The sequence below is a fragment of the Sphaeramia orbicularis genome, chromosome 4 (genome assembly GCF_902148855.1).
Source record: "Sphaeramia orbicularis chromosome 4, fSphaOr1.1, whole genome shotgun sequence".
Lineage (NCBI taxonomy): Eukaryota > Metazoa > Chordata > Actinopteri > Kurtiformes > Apogonidae > Sphaeramia > Sphaeramia orbicularis.
Genome location: NC_043960.1, coordinates 10,104,395 through 10,126,945, shown reverse-complemented (window position 1 = coordinate 10,126,945; position 22,551 = coordinate 10,104,395). Strand labels below are relative to the sequence as shown.

The window sequence follows — 22,551 nt, the reverse complement described above, 5'->3', positions numbered from 1 at the left end:
GTGAGGCTCATTGAATGTGGCAGAGAAAACAATATAACACAGGGACAGGAAAATCAATCAGCTCTGAAAAGAGTTTCATAAACAAAGTTATAATGTTGATATTCCTTTTGGAGGAGGAAAAAAAAAAGTTTCAGTAAATCCAATCCAAAGTGAGAGGCAGAATAAGGGAGAGAAACACAAGGAGACAAACAGCAAGATTGGAGAGTAGAAAACAGTCTAGAGGTGCTACAACCCCGGAGTAGCTCTTATTGTTATAGCTCAGTTTGTGTCTGGCTCTCATCAATCAAGCCAGCGAATACGCGCCTCCAAATTAATAAGCCAGACGCTCTGTGCCGTCAATACCTCCCATCATCTCTTTCAACTCCCACCACGGCACAAGCCAATTTCTCTGAGCTGCCCTTGCCTGAGGAGAGAGAGAGGTATAGCGTCGCCACACTCAGTGAAATTGAGGTGTCGCTACATCTGTATGAAAACAAATTATTTTTTAGAGTAAGGAGAATGAGAGTCTTGGCCCGTATTGCTCCATATTGCTCTTAAAGAAATAGATGGATTTTTTTTTTTTTCTTGTTCGATGATGTCATACTGAACAACTGATTGAGAAATGCGTCCGTGTATGACAATTACAGTTTGTTTGTTACCTTTGATAAGGACAAATCAGATATATTTGTGGTTTAGACAGACCGGTGACATATAATTATACTTTTTAAATTTTTTTTTTTTTTTTTTTTTTACAGTTAGATTTTCATCAGGGTTTGTCTGTTTGTTTGTCTGTCTGTGTGCAAGATAACTCAAAAAGTTATGGACAGATTGTCATGAAACTTTCAGGAAATGATGATACTGGTACAAGGAACAAATACAAATGATTAAATTTTGGTGATAATTAGGGCATCGGGGGGGGGGGGGGGGGGTTCATCTGTCTGTTAGCAAGATAACTCCAAAAGTTATGGACCGATTTGGATGGAATCATCAGGAAATGTTGATATTGGCACGAGGAACAAATGATCACATTTTGGTGGTGATCGGGGGGGGGCAGAGGTCTGCACTCTCCAAGTGCTTTTCGAGTTTTTAACTTTTTTTATTGGAAGTCACGTCACAGATATGACAGTGCAATGTGACTAAAAGGATTTACATTCTTTCATTTGTTTTTTTTGTCCCTCCCACAATCCCACCCTATCCAAAAGATGACAATCCTTAATGTAAATCTAATATTTAATTTTTTTAAGTAAAACTCAAACTCGATGGTTGTATCATGTAAGTGTTTTACATTCAGCATATAGTCATTTTTATCTTTTCCACTATGTGTATCACAGTAAAAGTGTTTCGCTGGGCTTCTAAACTACTTTTTATGTCCTCTGTTCTCAAGTTTAATTGAATATGTGGACTTCAAACTAACCATTGCAGCGCTTACCAAGGCAACCTGTTCTAGATCTAAAGTGTTAAAGACGACTGAATTGGTATTGAAAAAAAACACTGAAGTTTCCCTTTAAAGTAAGCCTACCAAGACTAATCAATTTGCTCAAGGGCACATATATTTCCCCCCAGCAAAGAAGTCAACCGGCAATATTACAATCACATCTGTGTTTTCTCAGCGCTGGGCCTCAGACGTCATGTCCAAGAAGATTGATCACGTAGCTACTGGGCCATTACATTCATACACCTCTCACCCCAGGCCTTTTCTTTTGCAATGACCTCTCTCTTTCTCTCCCTGTGTCTATTTCTTTCTCCTTCCTTTTCCTTTCGTTTTCCCTCTCTTCCGTGGTTTTGTTCCCTTTCTCTCCCCCCGCTGTCTTCCCAGACTTGTCCAACAGGCGTCTTTACTGGGTGGACTCGAAGCTGCACCTGCTGTCCAGTGTGGATCTGAATGGAGACAACCGCAAAGTCCTGCTCTCCTCTCATAATCACCTAGGACACCCGTTCTCCCTCACCGTCTTCGAGGTATGTCTGTGCTGAGACTAAAATACAGCAGAATCTCTCCTGGTTAGTTCTGTTGAAGTGCAGGTTGTAGAAAGGAATGTGCACACAATGTAGTGATAAAAGGATATATACAGCAAACGTATTAACTACAAGGACACTCAGAGAGCACAGACACCAAGGCCAGTAGTCATTTGGCGTTACTGGTTACTATACATGATGTTACCATGGTAACAAAAGGCCAAACTGTTTTTGCTTTCAACTGCATAATGACTGTGTTTACATGCACACCAGTATTCCGTTTATGAGGCTTAATCCAGTTTTGATCATTTCCTGGATATGCCGTTTTGCATGGAATGCTTAGAAATTCCTGTTGACACGATAAATACTTATATCCTGCTTACTTATCACTACTGCTGTCTGTACACAGGGAGTCAGCAGGCCCTTGAAAAGTCTTAAATTTTATTGTCCTAAATGAAGATTTATTAAAATTGATCATTAATCCTTCAATCTGACTCTCAAAGGTCTTGAAAATTTCATTCAATAAATGACATTATTATATTTGCTTTGGAATCTTTGCAAGAAATTTGTGTGTAGCATTTTAGCTCCATCTACATTACATGGGAATGAGTGGAGCCACCAACAGTCATTTATGGATGGAGGTGTTCAGATATGAGCTTTAGCAGCTTGAACATCAGTAGCAGAAACATGGAGTGGAGCAATGGGAATGTAACGTTAGCTGAACTGAAACGTAAGCCACTTTTACACAGCCCCTCTGTTTGGAGAATATTTCACCTTTTTTCCAGAACGACGTCTGTGTAAACAAAATGGTGGGATCATTTGGTCCCACCTCTGTCACGGCTCTGTAACGCCTCTGGAGGTAGTAACCGAGCTGTGATAAAGCTGGAATCATGATTCCGGAACACCTCTCATTCCTTAACCAAGGTGTGACGTTTTGATGATACATTGCGTGTGCGACCCCCACACCGGGGGGATTTAAAAATGAGCGCGGGCCATGTATAGTAAACAAATGCAACCAGAAAGATGTCGAACTGGGGAGAGGCCAAGATCTGCAAGCTGTTGTCACTTTGGGTGGAGGACTCTATCCATGCTAACATTTGTAGAATGCTAAAAGACTCTGGAGAGGTTAGCAACACTGCTATACTTGGGATATTTTCAACGCACAAGTTATACGTCACACTATGCGCTGTGCTGCGTCACCATCCCTTTGATTCCAGAACGCAGGTCCACTGTGTAAAAGTCCAGCCTGTCTCACCTCAGTTACTCCTTTGCCTTGGCTGGGTAAATCGATCAATGGTGGCAAAAAGGTGGGATCACCATCGCACCTTTTTTCCGGGATCTCTGTGTAAAAGTGGCTGTGGTTAAGACTGGTTCAAGACAATGACTATGAGGCCTGTTGTACTGGAATTTTTGTGAATGTAATGTCTTACATTTGATCAAATATGCCTTGAATAACATCTTAAAAAGTCATAAATTTGGCTTTCTCAAACCTGCAAATACCCAGTAAACAGGTGTCTGTAAGGTTGGCAACATAGTGTGTATATTTAATCTGACATTTCTGGACCTGCTGCCTAACTTTGAAGTTATTTTGACTATAAAAAACATTGCCACTTTTGCTGGCTGTCATTCTGACACTGTCACTGTCACTATTTAGGACAGGTAGGTGGATGATACTGGATACTGATGTGCATGTTAATACAGTCAATGTTTCCACATAGCCTCCACATTACTCCAGTGGTTAAAACAGGAGATTTTTAGAGCCACCTCTGACAATGATTTGGATTATAAATTCTGAGGTTGCATTGCTGTATGCAAAAACAAAAACTTTTGGAAAAACTGATGCAGACACATGCATTTGTAACAGCCACCACATATCCTCTCCTGATTGGTCTCAACGCTTTCGTCACCCTTTGTGCAAGAAAACAAAATGTCACCCTGTTCATCCTGGTCTTGTTGCCTTGGAATTGCTGTTATGGTGTTAAATTCTGCATTTATTATGCAGGAAAGTAATTTGCCTTAACTCTCATGTCTGGTGGAGTTATCAGCCCTTCTTGTCATGTATTATGCATTTCAGAGTCATTGCAGAGTTCATAGGTTATTTCTGAGCCTTTGATATAAATGCATGGATCGACAGATACCATCCTCAGTCCAAATACCATCCTTTTAGTGTCATCAAAAATAATTCCATTTGTTTTTGCTCAATCCTGCTGACAGATAACGGGGAAAGTTACATAACCCTCCTGAATATTGCAAAAAGAATTAGCATTGTAAGAGTACTTCTCTAACTCGTTTTACAATAGAATGAATTGTCACTGTAAGAGGAATATTTTAACCAGCCAGATATTTTGAAATGTCAACCTGAAAACTAAGTCTTTGTATAAAATATACATTTAAGACGTGTTCATTCAGCTCAATATCAAGTATCTTAATACATTTCGAGGGCAGTGGAGGAGGTAGTGTGATAAAAGCAGAACGAGATGTGGGGAAGTACAGAGTGAAAGAGGAGATGAGAGGTAGTGATTTTTTTAAAAGTATAGTAGCACAGGGACAGAGGGAATTCACTTTCCTAGGATGAATGTAGAGACATGGGGTATATGGATCGATTAAACTAATTTGAGTGTACTCATTGATGCATGAGTGAGACAGTCAGTTAGAGCCCATCAAGTATAGATAGTGTAAAGGTTAGAAGATAGAACCAAAGGAGAGCAGAGCGTGAAGCAAACAGGAGGTGAAATGTGATCAGTAGGAAGTGCTTTCTCCATTCTTCTCTCTGCTGCACATGCTGTGATGATGAGAAGCAAAGGGAAGAGGGGACATCCATCATGTCCAGCTGACTGTGTATGTGTGTGTGAGTTTGTGCTTGGATGTGTGTGTGTGTGTGTGTGTGTGTGTGTTTGTGTGTTAAAAAAAAAAGAAAAAGAAAAAAGGGATGAATGCCAACGCTTCAGGTTCCAGTGAAAGTTCATCCCTGGAGATTAATAGCTCTTAGCTCCTCTGGTCTTTGTTCTGTTCTAGTTATGATACATACCAAATTAAAAATCTGTTACAAGTGCAGCAGGTTGTCTTGGTCCCAGCAGGCCAATAATGGGAACTTTGTTGCTGTAGTGTTTAAACTATGAATTAAACATTTAACCTTCTTGTCTATTTATTTGATTTTGTGACTTAAAATGCCTGGTAGGTTCCGATTAGGTTTGCCACTGCCTTACATTGTTCACATGAGAAAACAGAGCAATATTTATCTACATGAGGATGATAAGAAAAGTAATGATCCTATCCCCAAGGACAGGATCTTTTACCCTGTCCCCTGAAGGGGACGCAAGGGGTATTGTTTTTGGTTCGGTTTGTTTGTTTTTTTGTTAACACTGTAGCAAAACTATTGGTTGAATTCAAACCAAACTGGGTTTATAGATTGCCAGTGACCCAGAATAGATCTCATTACATTGTGGGAACAGTAGGTCAAAGTTAAAATTTTTTATGAATTTTTAAAATCTTTTTTTTCCCCTATTTACTTTTAATGGGCAAAATTTCAAATGTCTGTAGCAGCAAAACTATTGGTTGAATTCATACCAAATTCTGTTTATAGATTGCCAGTAACCTAGAATAGATGTGATTACATTTTGGGAAAAGTAGGTCAAAGTTAAATTTTAAATGAATTTTTAACCCTGTAACGCCAAACGTATCATATTTGATACATGACATTTGAAGCCCTCTACATGATCAGTGTGACATTTTTTGACTTGAAAAACCTGATGTACACAATTAGATACATGCAATACACAGATAATCCACTAGGGGGGAGGAATTTGTTCACCAGAGGCCTTTCCAGTGACACTACAAAATTGTCATTAATGAGGAAGGAGGCAGAACTTTGCCAATTTTGAAAAGGAATTACCAGTTTGTTAGATATGTTTGCGTTATGTTTTTGTTTGTTCAAAAATAATAATATTTGAACATTGAAACCCAATGTATCAAATTTGACATAAAATTGAAACTCATACATGGAAATTGATATTTGAAAAAAAAAAAATTGGGGTTGTTCAGAAGGACTAATAAAGGCTCCGCTTTCAAAGAACTGGAATTTTCTGTCAATGATTTAATGGTTCAGGCTTTACAGGGTTAAAATATTTTTTCTTCTCCCATTTACTTTTAATGGACAAAATTTCACATGTCTATAAAAACACAAATTTTGTTTAAATTTACTTCAAACTTGGCACATGTATAGACGCAATTGATACGCTGACATCAGCACACACAGAGATGATGACATCAGCTGGATTGATGCCAAAATAAGCAACAATACGTACAAGGGGCGGGGTTTGTTGTGCCTGGCACCAGTTGTTTTGTTTTTTTTATTTTAAACTCAGACGTATTGTACCAGGAATTACATGTACTTCTGAAAAGTTAGGAATACAGATAGAATTAAAGAGAAATGTGTTGCTTTTCTGTTTAGTGAGCTTTGGATGAATTTCACAGACAAGGTCAACTATAAATACTCATGTTTTGAAACATTTCTGTATTTTATTTTGCACTGCCTGGCCAAAAAAGTCCCCATCTGGATATCAAGATTGTTCCGCCGGTGATTGATATGTTTCAGCTACAACAACTTATTTAACCTTAACTGATGCAGTCAAAAGCCTCTAATTTCTTTAACAACTGTCAGTTTAATAGAGAGCATGAAGTCCACAGTCCAGTGAAGCAATGGAAAAAGGTCATGTGGTCTGATGAGTCCACATTGACCCTGTTCCAGAGTGATAGGTGCATGAGGGTGAGAAGAGAGGCAGATGAAATGATTACCCATCATGCCTAGTACCTACAGTACAAGTCTAGTCAGGTTCTCAATGTATGTCTAAAAAATGATGGAAATAAATGGAACATTGCATAAGCTTATTGAAATGACGGCACAATGAATGCATGTCGAAATCAAAGCTAAAGGCTAAATATTAGACCTTGGGACATTTGTGACCAGGTTGTGTATACACATATGTGTGTGTGTGTGTGTGTGTGTGTGTGTGTATGTATATATATATATATATATATATATACATATATATATATGCTTTGTGTAAATAAATGTGGATGCTGTACACACACTCATCATGGGTGTGAATATACACTGGATTCCTGATCAGTTAAGTTACAATTCACACATCAACAATACACGTCACATCCTCAGTTCTCTACCGTACTACACATGGCTGCTTTTCATCAGTTAATACAAGCAGTCGGGTAAATCATAGCTCTCAATATTCAGAGAGGGTTTCCCAAAATCAGTACAGTCTGTACCAGAAGCAGCTGCATCTGTGCGAGACCTCATTCTGTAACCATTACAAAATAGAAATCCATCCTGGAGACAGTGCATTACAAGTAGAGCTGTAAAAAAAAAAAAGTTTTGTTTTCAGCTTGAAGAAAGGGCACATCACCTGAAATGAACATTATAAATTACACTCCATTACCTGGCCTTTGATTTTAGAGCCCAGTAATAACACTAGTTATTTCTGTAAAGTGGTGTCATGTTAAGAGCTTATACAGGTGGTGAAACTTGGAATTTCCGACAACTTAATAATGCCATAAGTCCTCTGCTATGAAATATGTCACAGACACGAGCCACAGGGAAATTCTCTTAACCCTCTTGAGCTGACCAGAGGCATTAACATTACTTCTTCAGTTTTTTGTTTTTTTTTTTGTAACCATGCTCTGTGGTGTAGACATTATTAGTTCAGGGTGAAATCAGCTAATGTTGTTCCTCAGATTCATTGTATTCCCAAAATACCTCATTTTTTTGTATTTATTTATTAGGATCCCCATTAGCTGATGCAGGACATCAGCTATTCTTCCTGGGGTCCTCCCATAACAAACAGACATAACAATATACATTTACAAGCACAGAAACAATGTCATCCAGACTGATATTACCTGCTTAAGTACACTTAACAGTCAAATAAAATAACATTAACAATAATAATAATTATAATAATAATGCAGCATTTTTAAACACAAATCACTACAAAACCACTGCATTTTTATGACGCAGATTTTACAAACAATGTGTGTCTTGTCCAGTTCTTGCTTTACAACAGGTTCATAAAGTCCATAATGTTACCAGATTTCCGCTTTACATGTTCTAGGTGTGTTGTTTATCACCCGGTGTGGGTCTTTGTTGTCCTCCACCACGTCTCCACATTATCTAGAAGTTCTGGGTTCCCAAAATCCACTGCATGAAGGCAACAAAGCAATGTACATTTGCAATTTTATAGTGCAGCCGAGGCAGAAAAATCAATAATGACCATTAATATAGTGCAGTGGTTCCACACCTTTTTTGGCTCTTGACCCCATTTTAACATCACAAATTTCTGGCCAACCCAGATATTCAAAACAGAGACTTTTTTTTTGCTCAGATTAATTTGTTTATGATCATGTAATAGTTTGCTATACTATGTTTCAAATAAACGTTAATTTTAGACGACATTTAGTCTATATAATGTATATTATTATGGACAGAGGCAGAAAAGCCAGGTGTAGATTACTGCACAAAGTGAGAATTTGATTTTCCTTGGTCAGGATATGTAGTCAGTCCAGCTTGTGTTTACAAGGCTGACAATTAATACTGAACAAACAAGAATTCAAACTATGAATTATGAAACAGCTGCAGCATCTGAAACTGACCACAATGAACATTTGAAAGATAAACAGAACCACAGTGCTTCAGTTTCAGCTTATGTATGTATATGTATTGTATGTATTTATGTATTGTGATTGTCTCTCTCAACTCACCATGTATTTTTTATTAGTAAGTTTTTATCAATCACTAGAAATTTCAGGCGTCCCCATTTGAATTCCAGGCGACCCCACGTGGCATCCCAACCCCAAGGTTGAAAAACACTAATATAGTGTCATTTTCATATAGGCTGCAAACTGTTCAAAGTAGAGACAAAGAAGCAGCACTACTACAAAACCACTGCATTTGAGAAATAAATGTATACGTTTTTTGACAGACATGATAACACTATGGCCCATATTCTCTTAAAATTGCATATTTTGTCACACAGTGAAGGTTGCAGTGATAACATAAGTTGACTCATTGCAGCATTTCGGAACACTGCACCAAAAACATTCAGTGTTTCTTTTAGTCTATACATACCCCCACACACACAACACACTCATATTTTCCTTCTTCTCAGTCTCCGCCCCCCGCTTAGACAACAAGCCCTCAGGAACTGTTGATGGCAGGAGCATACAGAAAATAACGTCTCCTCTTGTTGTGCCATTTTTTGTCGTTGCATTAATGCTTACCTCCTCTATGTTTCACTGGAGGGCATAAAGGAGAAGATGAGGTTCTGGCAAAAGGGAGCTAGTGATTGAAAAATAAACAATGTAAATCAATATCGCAAGGAGGAAAGAAAGAAATAAAAGGAGTTAATTTGTCATGAACTCTGAACAGTATGATGTTGACACCTCTGCTCAGGTTCTAACTGGTGAAGGAAAAGCCAAGAGCGTGGTCATAGCTGCCTGCTGTCTAATACAGTTTTCTGCCTCCAAGCACCAAAACTGTCACAAGTACAATTGATGTGATTCATCAGTTACACAGCAATCAGTCAAAAAGAATGGGAGCCAGAGGGGAACGATTTTAATACAAGAGGATGTGTTCTAAAAGTTAGGAGGGTGCCAATCAGATTTTGTCTGAACACACTCACAGTCATAAGAAAAGCGTCTGGTCAGCTAAAACTCCTTTTCACTAAGTGACAGATTTAAGACCATGACAACGCTGTGATATTCTATATTATGAAAGCCAAGTGGCCTCTGTGCAAGTATGCGTGTATGTCCAGGGGATTCACACAAAATCCAGAGAGGGCTGACTGCTGCAGTTTGGCATACTTATGTATTTTTGGTCAAGAAGACAGTAGCGAAAACAGGAAGTTGACAGGACCCATATTTTGGGAGATATTAGTAATTTTGAATACAATAGCCTTACAATTATGTTGCTATGGCCAGAACACTTCGGCAGTGACTGCTGGACAAATGCAGTACAGCATGCACAAATACACAACAGCGTAAAAACTACCACATCTAGAACCCGTGGGTCAATGCACTAGTTTCAGTTAATTTTCCTGATTAAAATAGAAGTGCATTCAGTTTTTGTTTTGTTGCAACACCTGTATGTTCAGTTCTCCATTTAAAACATTCTCAGTATAGAAGCTAGAGCACAGAAACATTCACTACTGCAGTCACACAATATTTCTTCAAACTGATTGAAATTCAGAGCACCTTCAAATGGACTGGACCCACTACACTGTCAGTCATGGGCTTTGGTAGTCTCATTTTGTTTCTTCTGCTGAGTGGAAGTGCAACACCTAGAGGTAAAATCCAGTTTAGTTCAGTCCAGTGTTTTGGCTTCATGGCAAACCTAAGAGAAAAACAACTGGATGAAGTGTTTAAGTGATACATACTGTATTTTCCTATAGAACAGATAATTAAAAGTTTACATCATCTCTGGCAATGTGATTGAAAATTCCTTCTGATCAGGCTTCATCATCACCTGGTTAATCATTTACCTGGTATTTAATTTCTAGTACAATATTAAGGTCCATGTAAATACAGAGTAACAAAAAGTAACTCAAGTTTTAGGGTAGTGGTTCCCAACCTTTTTTGGTTTGTGACCCCATTTTAACATCATAAATTTTTGGCGACCCCAGACATTCAAAACAGAGACTTTTTTTTTTTTTTGCTCAAATTAATTTGTTTTTGATCATGCAATTGTTTGCTATACTATGTTGCAAATAAACATTAATTTTAGACGACATTTAGGTTATTTAATGTATATTATTATGGATGGAGGCAGAAAAGCCAGGTGTAGATTACTGCACAAAGTGAGAATTTTATTTTCCTTGGTCAGGATATGTACAGTCAGTCCAGCTTGTATTTACAAGGCTGACAATTAATACTGAACAACCAATAACTCAAACTATGAATTATGAAAGCGCTGCAGCATCTGAAACCAACCACAATGAACATCTGAAAGATAAACAGAACCACAGTGCTTGAGTTTCAGCTTCACAGTTTGTCATGTCTTGCCTATGTATTATCATTGTCTCCCTCAACTCACCATATATTTATTATTAGTGTGTTTTTGTTTTTGTTTTTTTTGTTTTTATTTATCAATTACTAGAAATTTCAGGTGACCCCATTTGAATTCCATGTGACCCAACGAAGGGTCCCCACCCCAAGGTTGAAAGACACTGAGTTAGGGCAACATGACTTGTCAGTGTTAAAAGTCATTGCTGATATTATCTTATAAGCCATGATTCACATTTTGACATTCTGTTCCCAATTCATGGGCAATTAGTCAAGATGTTTTGGATGGTGGAATAGTTAATAAAAATCTTTCCTGTTATGGAAATGTATCGCATACATTTTTAATTTCAGTCCTGGACCAACACCAAATTTCTCTTTTGGGGCTAATGATGGAAAAGTTTGAGAACCTGTGAAGTAAATTAACTTAAACGTTTTGTGTGGGGGTGTACCATGCCTGTTAATTCTGTTTTGTTGCTCGGAGGAGATTTACAGAAAAACTTTCCTAATAACATTTCTACAACTGCATTGTTTTTTTTATAACTTGATGCAACAAAGAATACAAACTGAGGAAAATCAAAGGCCTCAGAAGTTGAAGGGTCTGGCTTTGTTTGAGATTGTATTTGTAGCTGTACGATGACATCTAAGTATGCATGAGGCACAATCGCTCATCAGACAGATGTGTCAGTCAAAAGGCACCAGCATTTGCCTGACGGTTCTTCCGGGACAAGATCATGACAAAATCAGCGGTTATACTCCCTTGACCCTAAAAAGATTTCACATCCATTTATGTATTCTCATCTCCGTGACAACCAGAGACAGACAGAGCTAATGTGATGCAACGCCGTGCTGTCAGGAGAATACGTGCAGCAGTGTGTCGATGTGCATAAGTCGTAGCCTGTCCTTCGACACATGAAAGAGTCACCTTGATCCATTCATGAGCGCTGACCTGCCTGGGTCTGCGTGCTTTTTGAAGTTTTCAAGGTCAGTAAAAGTGGCAGAAGCAGAGATTGACAGCGGAGAAATTGAATGTGAAAAACAGAGGTGGAGACTGACGGCGAGACATCTGCAGATGGAGAAAGCTGGGAGATGAAATGATAGATTTGAGTTTTGTATTACCAACATAGCTGATATGTGTCTTTCATTGTTTCAGCACTGCTGTCATGAGTAAAGGTTATCTGAATCTGAGTGAAGGGAGATGAAGAGAGTGAAAGCCCAGTAAGGGATAGAGAAAGAAAAGGTGAGCGAAAGGTTGTGTCCACAGATAACCCAGCTCAAATGCACGCTATGGTTTTCAGTCATAACAGAGCCACACAGATGCACGCCTGTATTCTGAAAACCATCGGAGGTCCTTGACCTTTACAAATAACATAAAATGATAAACACAACCTGAATCTAATGAGAAGAATTCATACAGGAGCTACCCAGGGTTTTTCACCTCTTTGTCTTCTACTCACCTCATGAATCCTCTCTTCATTCTGTCCGTATGATCTGTGTCTCAGCATTTCTCTTGTCGTTATTTTGTGTTTCTTTTCTTTTTTTCTTTTTTTTTAATTGATGTGTGTCTGTGTAGAGAGCTCGGCTCAGGTTTCCATGGCAACCAAACACTGTAACCACTTGTACAGCTTATCGTATTATCCCAAAGTATCACTAGAGAGAATTGTTAGGAGGTGTTTGGGAGACAAAGACATTGTGAGTCTGAAGAAAAATAAAAGATGAAGATGGAGTAAAAGACACAGTGACCTTGGCTCACAGGATGTGAAGTGTACGATTCACTTTAATGCCTCTCATGCAATGGATGCAACTCCTTTTCTGATTGTCGGTCTGAGGAGCATCATTATGACAAGTGTTATAGAGACTGTATTTTTGCTTATTGGGTTTATACATCTCTCAGAGACTCATTGTGTTGTCTTATGTACTTATTAAGGGGAGGCAAGGGGTATTATTGTTGGTTCGGTTTGTTTGTTTGTTAACACACTAGCAGCAAAACTACTGGTTGATTTCATACCAAATTTAGTTTGTAGATTACCCGTGACCCAGAATAGATGTCATTACATTTTGAGAACAGTAGGTCAAAGTTCAGATTTTTTATGAGTTTATAAAATCTTTTTTTTCCCCTTTACTTATAATGGATGAAATTTCAAATGTCTGTAGCAGCAAAACTATTTCTTGAATTCATACCAAATTGGGTTTATAGATTGCCAATGAACCAGAAGAGATGTCATTACATTTTAGTAAAAATAGAGCAAAGTTTCAATTTTTTATGAATTTTTTAAATATTTTTTTTTTCTCATTTACTTATAATGGATGAAATTTCAAATGTCTGTAGCGGCAAAACTATTGGTTGAATTCATACCAAAATTATTTTATAGATTGCCAGTGACCCTGAATAGATGTGATTACATTTTGGGAAAAATAGGTGAAAGTTTCAATTTTGTATGAATTTTTAAGTTCTTTTTTCTTCTCCCATTTACTATGATGGGTGAAATTTCACATGTCTATGAAAACATCAATTTTGTTTCAAATTACGTCAAACTTTCATATATATAGAAGCAATTGATATGCTGACATCAGCACATGCATAGACATGATGACATCAGCTGGATGGATGCCAAAATGAGCTACAATACATGCGAGGGGTGGGGTTTGTTGTTCCTGGCACCAGTTGTTGTATTGTGTTTTCTGATGTATTATGTGCAAAGAAAGATACAACAAAATCTCAACAACAAGCACAACACATGTATTTCAGTGCATGCAGGTGATAAAATGCAGTTGCAGATGGCATTAGATGCTCATTTAAGATGTTGTTAAGGAGAAAATATTAGTCTGTCTGAAATCAGGCTACACACATGAATTAAAGACCTATTTGAATGGGACTAATATAACCTTTAAACCTCAGGCAGTTTAGAAATTAAACCCTTACATCTATATTCCATGCAGATTTGCACAAGATGAGCAAAATCAGTTTTTTTACTCATATTTACAGTAATTATCCCCCAGGTCTGATGTCAATAGGCTCTGCAATTACAGATAACTGTTGAAAGATAGAAAATCGCTCCTTGCTGTTTATCTTTTCTCCTCATCTTTTGAGAATTTTGCTCTCCTGAAGGATTCAAGTTTGCTATTTTAGTGAATATTTATGTTATATCATGGCATGAGCCTCCTGAATTTGCTCCAGAAATACTGTTAGAACTGTCATTTATAATTCCCAGTACAGACGCCATGGTTCTCAACCGGGAACATAAGCAGAATAAAGTTGCAAAAACTGCGGCAAATCACTTCAAATCACACAGATGTCTATTCACAAGAGACTAATATTATCACAAGACCTCTGTGTTTCCTGAAATAGGGTCATTAATTTGCATTAAATTTTTTACTTTTCAATTTACACGCATGGCAGATCTCAGACGACCTCTGCAATTATAACAAATTACCAGAGGGCCATAAGTAATGTTAGTCTGTGTGAATTGGGCTTCACTGTGGCAAAAGGAGACTACTGATATAACTGATGAAGGAAAAACAGCTCTGCTACAGCCTGACCAGCCATCCAGGTTTCTCAGTGTATTCAGTACTGAGAAAACAGTCTGGAATCGGGCTGATCGCTGTAAAATATGCATGATCTGAGCATTGTAAAGAGGAGTTGAAAATATTATTTACTTTGTTGTTTTTTGTTTTGTTTTGTTTTCTCTTTTTTAATAATAATAATAATAAATTGCATTTATAAAGCACTTTTCATTCAGCAGAATCTCAAAGTGCTACAGAGAAAAGACAGTCCAATAAAATAAAAAATAAAAATACTGTATCAGGAATAAAAGACTAGGTGAATAAAACAGAGCATCAAGGTGGTCCATAAAAAGTCTAATTGTTTGGGCATCCAATAAGGCACGGTAACTGCGTACTGAATTGCCCTTCAGGGATTACTAAAGTAGTCTGAATCTGAATCTTATGTCCTGTCCACACTAACCCCAATATTTGTCTAACAGGATGTTGTCTTCTATTATTCAAAAATGTTGTGTCAACACAGTTCACATGACAATGAAAAATGACTACAAACCAGTACCAAAGCTTAGACAAACCATAGTTAGTGTTGTCCAACCTGTGGACACTGTGGATATTACTAGACATGGTACATGCTGAGGCTTTAATCTGTCGTGAAGGTGAAGCAGTAACAAGTTTAGTTGTAAACCTAAGGTACCTTAGGTGTTGGTTTGTATATATGGAAGTGTATTCTTTACATGAACACAGGTCCAGTCCATCTCCCAAAGGCATCTGTGCTGACCTCAATATACTGCAGGTCACACACTGATTTGTACAGCTGGATTTGATGTTTCAGATGCAACTTCATATCACAAAGCAATAATAGACATGACAAAAACAGGATGTCATGCCGTCTTTTTCAAACCTTTCCATTTTCCCTGTCCACATGGATACACACAAACTGAAAATCTTAACCTTGGAAAGCTTTTTTTTTCTCCTTTTGAGACCTAAAATGCAGTTATGGTGTGGTTAAGATGCTCAAATGTAGTGAAAAATGTGCGTTTTGCTAAATATTTTAACCCTTTCATGCATACTGGTCACTACAGTGGACAGCTATTCTACAGCTGTTCTCTTGTATATTCATGGGTTTTGTTGTTCTTTTGGTTTTTGTTTTTTTTTTTTACACATATCTTTATTAAAGTTTTAAGACACTACATATCTTTTCTGACATGAATTGGTAACATTATGTAGACCTCTCCTGAGCATAAACCCCCAGAATCACAACCCCTCCCATAGTTTTCACACAGTTTATCAGTAAATACATGTTTCTGTGCGTCAAAAATTAAATGTGTGGTGTCCAGCTGAGTGGACATTTTTGCAACTTCATAAAAAAATAGGCTCATAAGAATTTTTTTTTTTCATTATTATTTTTTTTAATGTATTTTTTAAATTTTTTAAAATTATTTTTATTTTATTTATTTATTTTTATTTATTTTTCAGAAGAAAATGTTCATTCGCATTGTTTTTTTCATGCCTAAAGAGGAATAAAAACACTCAGGAAAAAATTTTGATTAAGGTTCTCATAATTCGTGTATAAAAGGGTTAAAATATTACCGTTAAGAGGTATTAAAGATGCAGTATTTAATAGGTTTTGACATCACTGGGCAAAAAATTCATATTAATTCAACCATTCTAAGAGAAACAAGACCATTTTGGAGCTTTGGGAAATGTAGTGGCTTCAGTTTGCCATAGAAGCATGAAACAGCATCAGGTCATTTATATTTATATAGTGTTTTGACATGGACAAAGAGGACAGAGATATAGCAGGAAGGTGTATATTTTCAGACTGTGGTGTTTTTTTCCCTCTGATTTTGTTTCCTGCAGCTTTAAAGAGGGTAGAGGTTTAAGGTAGGGGGCCTTGCTGGGGTTTTTTTTAACCCAGGGAGTTGTGTTTTTTTTTTTTTTCCTAACAACAAACACATTTTCTTTTTTTATCCAGGATCGCATATATTGGACAGACCTGGAGGACGAAGCAATATACAGTGTCAACCGTTTGACAGGGCATGATGTTGCAAAGGTGGCAGAACATCTCAACAACCCCCTGGACCTGGTGGTTTTCCATGAACAAAGGCAGCCTAAGGGTAAGACATATAAGACAGCTGTTGTTTTTTTTGTTTTCACTTAAGTTTTTATTGAAATTTTATAAGCACTGTCACCAAAAACAACAAAAAACGAACAAACAAATATTATTTGGGTATACTACATGACACTACATTCACATTATTCAGTCCTTCCACCATTCTGAGTTCTGTAATCAGTCCATTTATTCCATTTTTTGTCCATTTGTGCTTCTTGTAGTCACAGTTTGTGAGTTATTTTTTCCATTGTATATATTCCTTCAATAATTATGATCCATTGGTCCTTTATTGGTGGTTTTGTCTTTCCCCAGTTCCTTGTAATAGCGTTTTTTTTTTTTTTTTACAAGCCCCTAAAAGTGCCTTAACCAAGTATATGTTGTTTCCCATTCAAGAAAGCTGTTTTTACATGACATGGGTTAGTTTAAGCTCTATTACAGGGGTATCAAACTCATTCCAGTTCAGGGGCCACATTCAGCTAAATTTGATCTGAAGTGGGCCAAACCAGTAAAATAATAACATAATATTATATAAATAATGTCAACTCCAAACTTTCCTGTATGTTTTAAAGTGAAAAAAGTAAAATTACATTATGAAAATGTTTACATCTACAAACTATCCTTTCAAACATTGTGAATAACATGAACAAACTGAAAAAAATAAGTGTAATTTTAACAATATCATGCTCCAGTTGATCATTTACACATGTGCATTATATATAACTTACAGATAAGAGTAGGTCTACAAACACACAAAACATTTATTAACAGGTGGAATATTGTTAAAATCGCACTTCTCTTAAGACATTTCAGGTTATTCACATTTTTTTGCGAAATTATACTTTGTTTTAGTGTAAATACATGCAAATATTTACATTTTCAAACAGAAAAATTTGGAGTTACGAGTATTTATTGGTTACTGGGTAGTATTTTACTGATCTGACCCATTTGAGATTGAATTAGTCTGAATGTGGAACCTGAACTAAAATGATTGTTAATATCTTCGGGGTAATTTTTGCATTTCACAAATTCATCCCAAGGGCTGGACCGGACCCTTTGGCGGGCCAGATTTGGCCCCCGGGCCGCATGTTTGGCACCTGTGCTCTATTATAAGGTGTGATTTCTTTTGTTGAAAATTGAGTTTGTTCTGAGACACAGATATCATCAGAGATTGAACTGCTTGCTAACAATGCCTTGAATGATCCATGTTTGGTCTGAATTATCCACTTATTGAAGCTGCCTGAAACAATATACACATAACCTGATGTGAAATCGATTAAACTGATGGATGCACAGTGCGTAGTGAATCATATGTTCACTGTGTTTGCTCTGAATGGATATGGGTGCTTCTATGAAACTCGGTTTATTTTGGTATCTGGCATTTTTCCAGCATTTCAGACCCAATAATAAAGGACAAATTTAGACATATTTCCCCCCAGGATGTACTTAATGATAACCTCAGATAAATGCAAAAAAAATATGCTCTTGCTCTGAGCCATCCCAAAATTAATGAATTTTTAATAAAATATTGGGGCCAAAAATAGGACCAAAATTGGGACAGGAAAAGCTACCTAGGTTTCAGTGCATATGATCTTGAAAACATGGCTTGAAATGGTCTTATATACCACTATAAATAAATAAACTGTGTTAAATTTGATGATCCTAGTGTTTTTTTCTAATCCAGATATGCAGGTTTTTCATGAATCGGCAGTTTCATTCCAGGTTTCGTGTGTAACCCATCGTGTCCACTTGCATTACACGCAGAACCTGCGCAGTTCAACGCATATAAATAGCAAATGATTTTGCAACAGCACTCATTTTTGTGAAACACTCTGCCTTGCATAATTAGCTCAGTTCCCAAAATGTACCTGTGAGAGAATAAAGAGATATTAAAAAAATAGCGCGTAATTTTCGTGTCCTTTTGACTGTGTTACATACAGATTTTTGTATGAAATATAATGTAAAATAATACAAAAATGTGTTTTATCTGAAAAATTGTTTGTCTTTTATCTCAATAAATATTTAGTTTTAAAATAGACCCAAAGTGCTTCCAAACTTGCTTCATATTGGAACTTTTAGCTCCCATGTCCTTTTTTTAGGTCCCAGTTTCATAGAAGCACCCATATATTCCCAGTTGCAAATATACACCTGTGTTTATGTGCATCTGCATGGTGGTTAAAGATAGACCTACCAACGTGCGTGCGTGCACATCGTGTCAGACTGAGCGCCATCAGTTTTTTGGTGCGAGTCTGTGTTTTTGTGCTTTGTTGTATCCTTCTGTAGTGTAGCTCAAAGCTGTCTTGTCTGGGTGCCAGTGGGGAACTAATTGCATTCTCTCATTAATAAATCAAGAGCTTTGCACAAAGCAATATCACAAAATTTTGCATGTTTTCTCCTAAATGCCAACAAAAACAAGACATAAAACAGCCAGGCTTACCCAGACTAAATAGAGCCATACTCAATAACTGTTAGCTGCTCTGTGAAGATAGTCGTGCACACGGTCCTGCCAATTTGACATTCAATGTAATGTGACTGAAGCTAATAGGCAAAGTTAACCAGCTTGTGTTTACTTCCATTTTTCATATACAGTAAGTTGCATTCTCTAAATCAACCTTATCTAAACAGCACCACAAGCAAACATTATCTCCTCATGATTGGTCATTGCAGTGCTTTTCCACACATTTCGATGCCGCTTCTTTCAAATTAAGCTTGTTTTTTTGTTGTTGTTTTTTTGCCACACTTCCTCAACAAAACCTCTTTTCCCATCCAGTTTTTGTTATGCATTTTTATTATTTATCTTTGATTTTATTTTGCATCCATCTAGCTGTGCTTTTGGGGCCTTAAGGGTTTTAAATATGTTGTCTTGCTGTATCGAGGGAGGGGAAATGTTACGCTGACCCAAAGCTCTTCATTGCTTTTTAATACAGAAAGCCTAGAGAGTGTCATACATGTATTACGGTCCCATACATGAGGCGGTTGCATGTATTCCCAGCTTATTAAAAACTCACTGTGAGTACAGAGTAATGTTGCTTCTCCTCTGACAGCTGATGAGCCCTCTGATGTGCCGTTCTCTAAAACTATGTACCGAGTCAGGAGGCAACATCGACCGCGACCTGACCTAATTCTACTGCGTTCCCACATGACAAGAGTAGCAAAATTTTTTCATGAGTCTGGAGTTCGGAAACTAAATGTAAATTTTTTATTTGGAGGAAGAGATAAAAAAAAAAAAAAAAAAAAAAAGTTCTGCCCTAACCTAAGCATCTACTCATTGGACCAAAAAAAATGGGTCATGGAATAAAGTGAGGCCACACTGTAAAAGTTGCATCTGTTTTCTGTGGTTTATTATATTAAGAATTTCAGGTTATTGGATTATAACAGATACAGCTTTTATCCATGGAGGAAAATTAGTCAAGTCATGTGGTTTGACTGTTTGTTTTTACATTTTAGAGTCAAGCATCATCACTTTGAGCACGTTCTGTTACAATATAAGATGACAAATTACCTCAAAGATTAAATACAATATGCGATAACACACAGAAAATATATAATATAATAAAATCCTATTTAAAACATAGATGTAACCTTTGTTTACCCGTGTTTCTCCTTAAAAAATAGTATACATTTAAAAGTCTGCTTTAAATTTATACAATTCTAAATGCAGAAATGTGGCTGCAAGAATATAAAGCTATCATACATCTGTGCCTTATTTAACTAATCCAATAATTATTTTATTTTATTTATTTGCACATCATAAACAGCAAGAGAAAAAAAAAACCAAAACAATTATCAAACAAGTAACATCATTGTGCAGAAGAGGATAGAAGCCAAAAAAGACTTATGTGAATACCTCCCCGGAAATAAACAATACACAGGAAGCAGAAAAAAAAAAGTTTTATTTACTGGTTATCAGTTTAAGTGATGCTACTACATGCAAAAACAAAGTTGGGGTGTGGTGGCTTTTTTTTTTGTTTTTGTACTTAACACACTTGCAACATTACTACATTATGTTACTGTTCTTTGTTACTATTCATTTATTTCTTTGTTAATTTTTATGTGTATTTATTCATTTAAGTGTTCTCTCACCATGATTGAAAATGAGGTATTAAAAAATTCCAGTAAAGGTTAATGAATGAATAAATGAATTTGCTGATGCTTAAAGTGGTGCTAAACCCTAAAGCATGTTTTTTGACCTGTAAACAGATTCATATGACTCAGCTGTAATGAGATGCATCAATGCTGGTGATAAAGCACTAAAAAATGGACAAATATGGAAAACGCTTCAGTGTGTGTCTTCCATTCCGCATAGATGGAGATGTAGAGTTTCGCATTTTGTAATACTGTAATGTTACTCTGGCTACATTCAGACAGCAGGTCTTAATGGACAATTCGGATTTTTTGGCGAAATCCGATTTTTTTGTGTGCCCGTTCATATTTCAAATTAAATGCGACTTCCATCAGTTTTGAATATGAACTGGATGTGACCCTGAAGTGACCCACATCTGCAAAAGAGAACCTGATGTAACACGTGACCACGCAGGCGGAAGTAAATATGTTTTTCTCGCCGGTCCTCCTCCTGGGACACCGAATTGGGATGTTTGTTGCATTTCAATGGCGTAAAGGTCAGATAAATGTGACCTGGACGTTCAAACTGAAGTCGCATTGCAAAATATCGGGTATGTATCAGATTTAAGACCACATATGAAAGTGTCCTGGGTAGGATTTGAAAAAAATCGGATTTGTGCTGTTTGAATTGTCTTAAACAGATTGGATACACGTCACATATGGGCAAATAAATCGGATTTGGGCCGCATTTGCCTGCAGTCTGAAATTTGTGTAGAAAAATCAGTATTACTACCTCAAATCAGAAGTGTTAAGTTCGCATAACCTTCAATCAGATTCTTCCAAATTTCATTCATTTTCCGAAGCTGAAGCTGTTTTCTTGCTCTAGTTGGAAACATAGGACTCATAGGAATACATTGATTTTTGCCTCAAAAACCAATTTCTCATTCGATTAGTTTTGTTGTGGGTTTAATCCCAAACAAAGTATTAAAAAACTGCAGTTACACAACAACACAGGCTATTGCTATTTTGACGGTGATCTCTGGTACGGTTAAGAGGACTTGAGGACTCAGAACTTCGTGACAAAGAACTTCAACACATAAATGGATTTTGACAGACAGAACTTTATTCGATACAAAAATGCTTTCAGAGCCTTATATGGTTCTACATGAGTGCCTTGTGATTCTCTAACATACACATATCCCTGAACTTTTCTAGTCTCATATCTGCCCCTGGACGTTTAGACACTGACCACCTCTGTTTCAGCCTCTTTCTGACTTTGTAGGTATTTTCGGAATCATCAACACTTTAACCCTTTATAGTTCACCTATAGAAATACTCTAAAATTCAAAATTTCAACCCTAGTGTGTTATTGGAGGATATAACAAGACTTTATTACTTTTGCAAGATTTTTCAAGATATTTTATTGTTATGTAGAAAATTAGAAAATCTAGGTTAATGACGTTACCATATTTGGTTCCTTATCCATAAGTGGCAAAAAAAGTACAAGTGAATATAAAAAATACAAGAAAAACACTCCTTTTCGACCATGCACTTTCACACATGTACTTGAAGATAGATTCTGTTCATTTAAATGGTTTTTAGTTTTTGTCTTATTTTGCTTTGTTTTGTTTTATTTTGTTTCTTTGACTCAAGATGTTTTTATTTAGGAAAGCTTTTGGTTGATGGGTTTATCCTTTTTATTTATTTTATGAAATTACTCTTATGTTGTTTTATTGCACCCAGTTTATGTACAGCACTTTGTGATTTTTATCTGTGAAAAGCACTTTATGAATAAACTTTACTTACTTACTTTGCATGTTCGAAATAGATAGATAGATAGATAGATAGATAGATAGATAGATAGATAGATAGATAGATAG

The 22,551-nt window shown here is 36.7% G+C and overlaps 1 protein-coding gene across 4 annotated transcripts in view; it reads left to right on the top strand.

Annotated features, from left to right (window-relative positions):
- lrp8 (low density lipoprotein receptor-related protein 8, apolipoprotein e receptor) overlaps window positions 1–22,551 on the top strand; it is a 367,439-nt gene that overhangs the window by 326,101 nt on the left and 18,787 nt on the right. For all 4 annotated transcript variants that reach the window (XM_030132189.1, XM_030132188.1, XM_030132187.1 and 1 more), the window contains exons 13-14: window positions 1,796–1,935; window positions 16,475–16,616. In XM_030132189.1, the coding sequence (XP_029988049.1) occupies window positions 1,796–1,935; window positions 16,475–16,616 (282 nt within the window). The remainder of the gene's footprint in view (window positions 1–1,795; window positions 1,936–16,474; window positions 16,617–22,551) is intronic.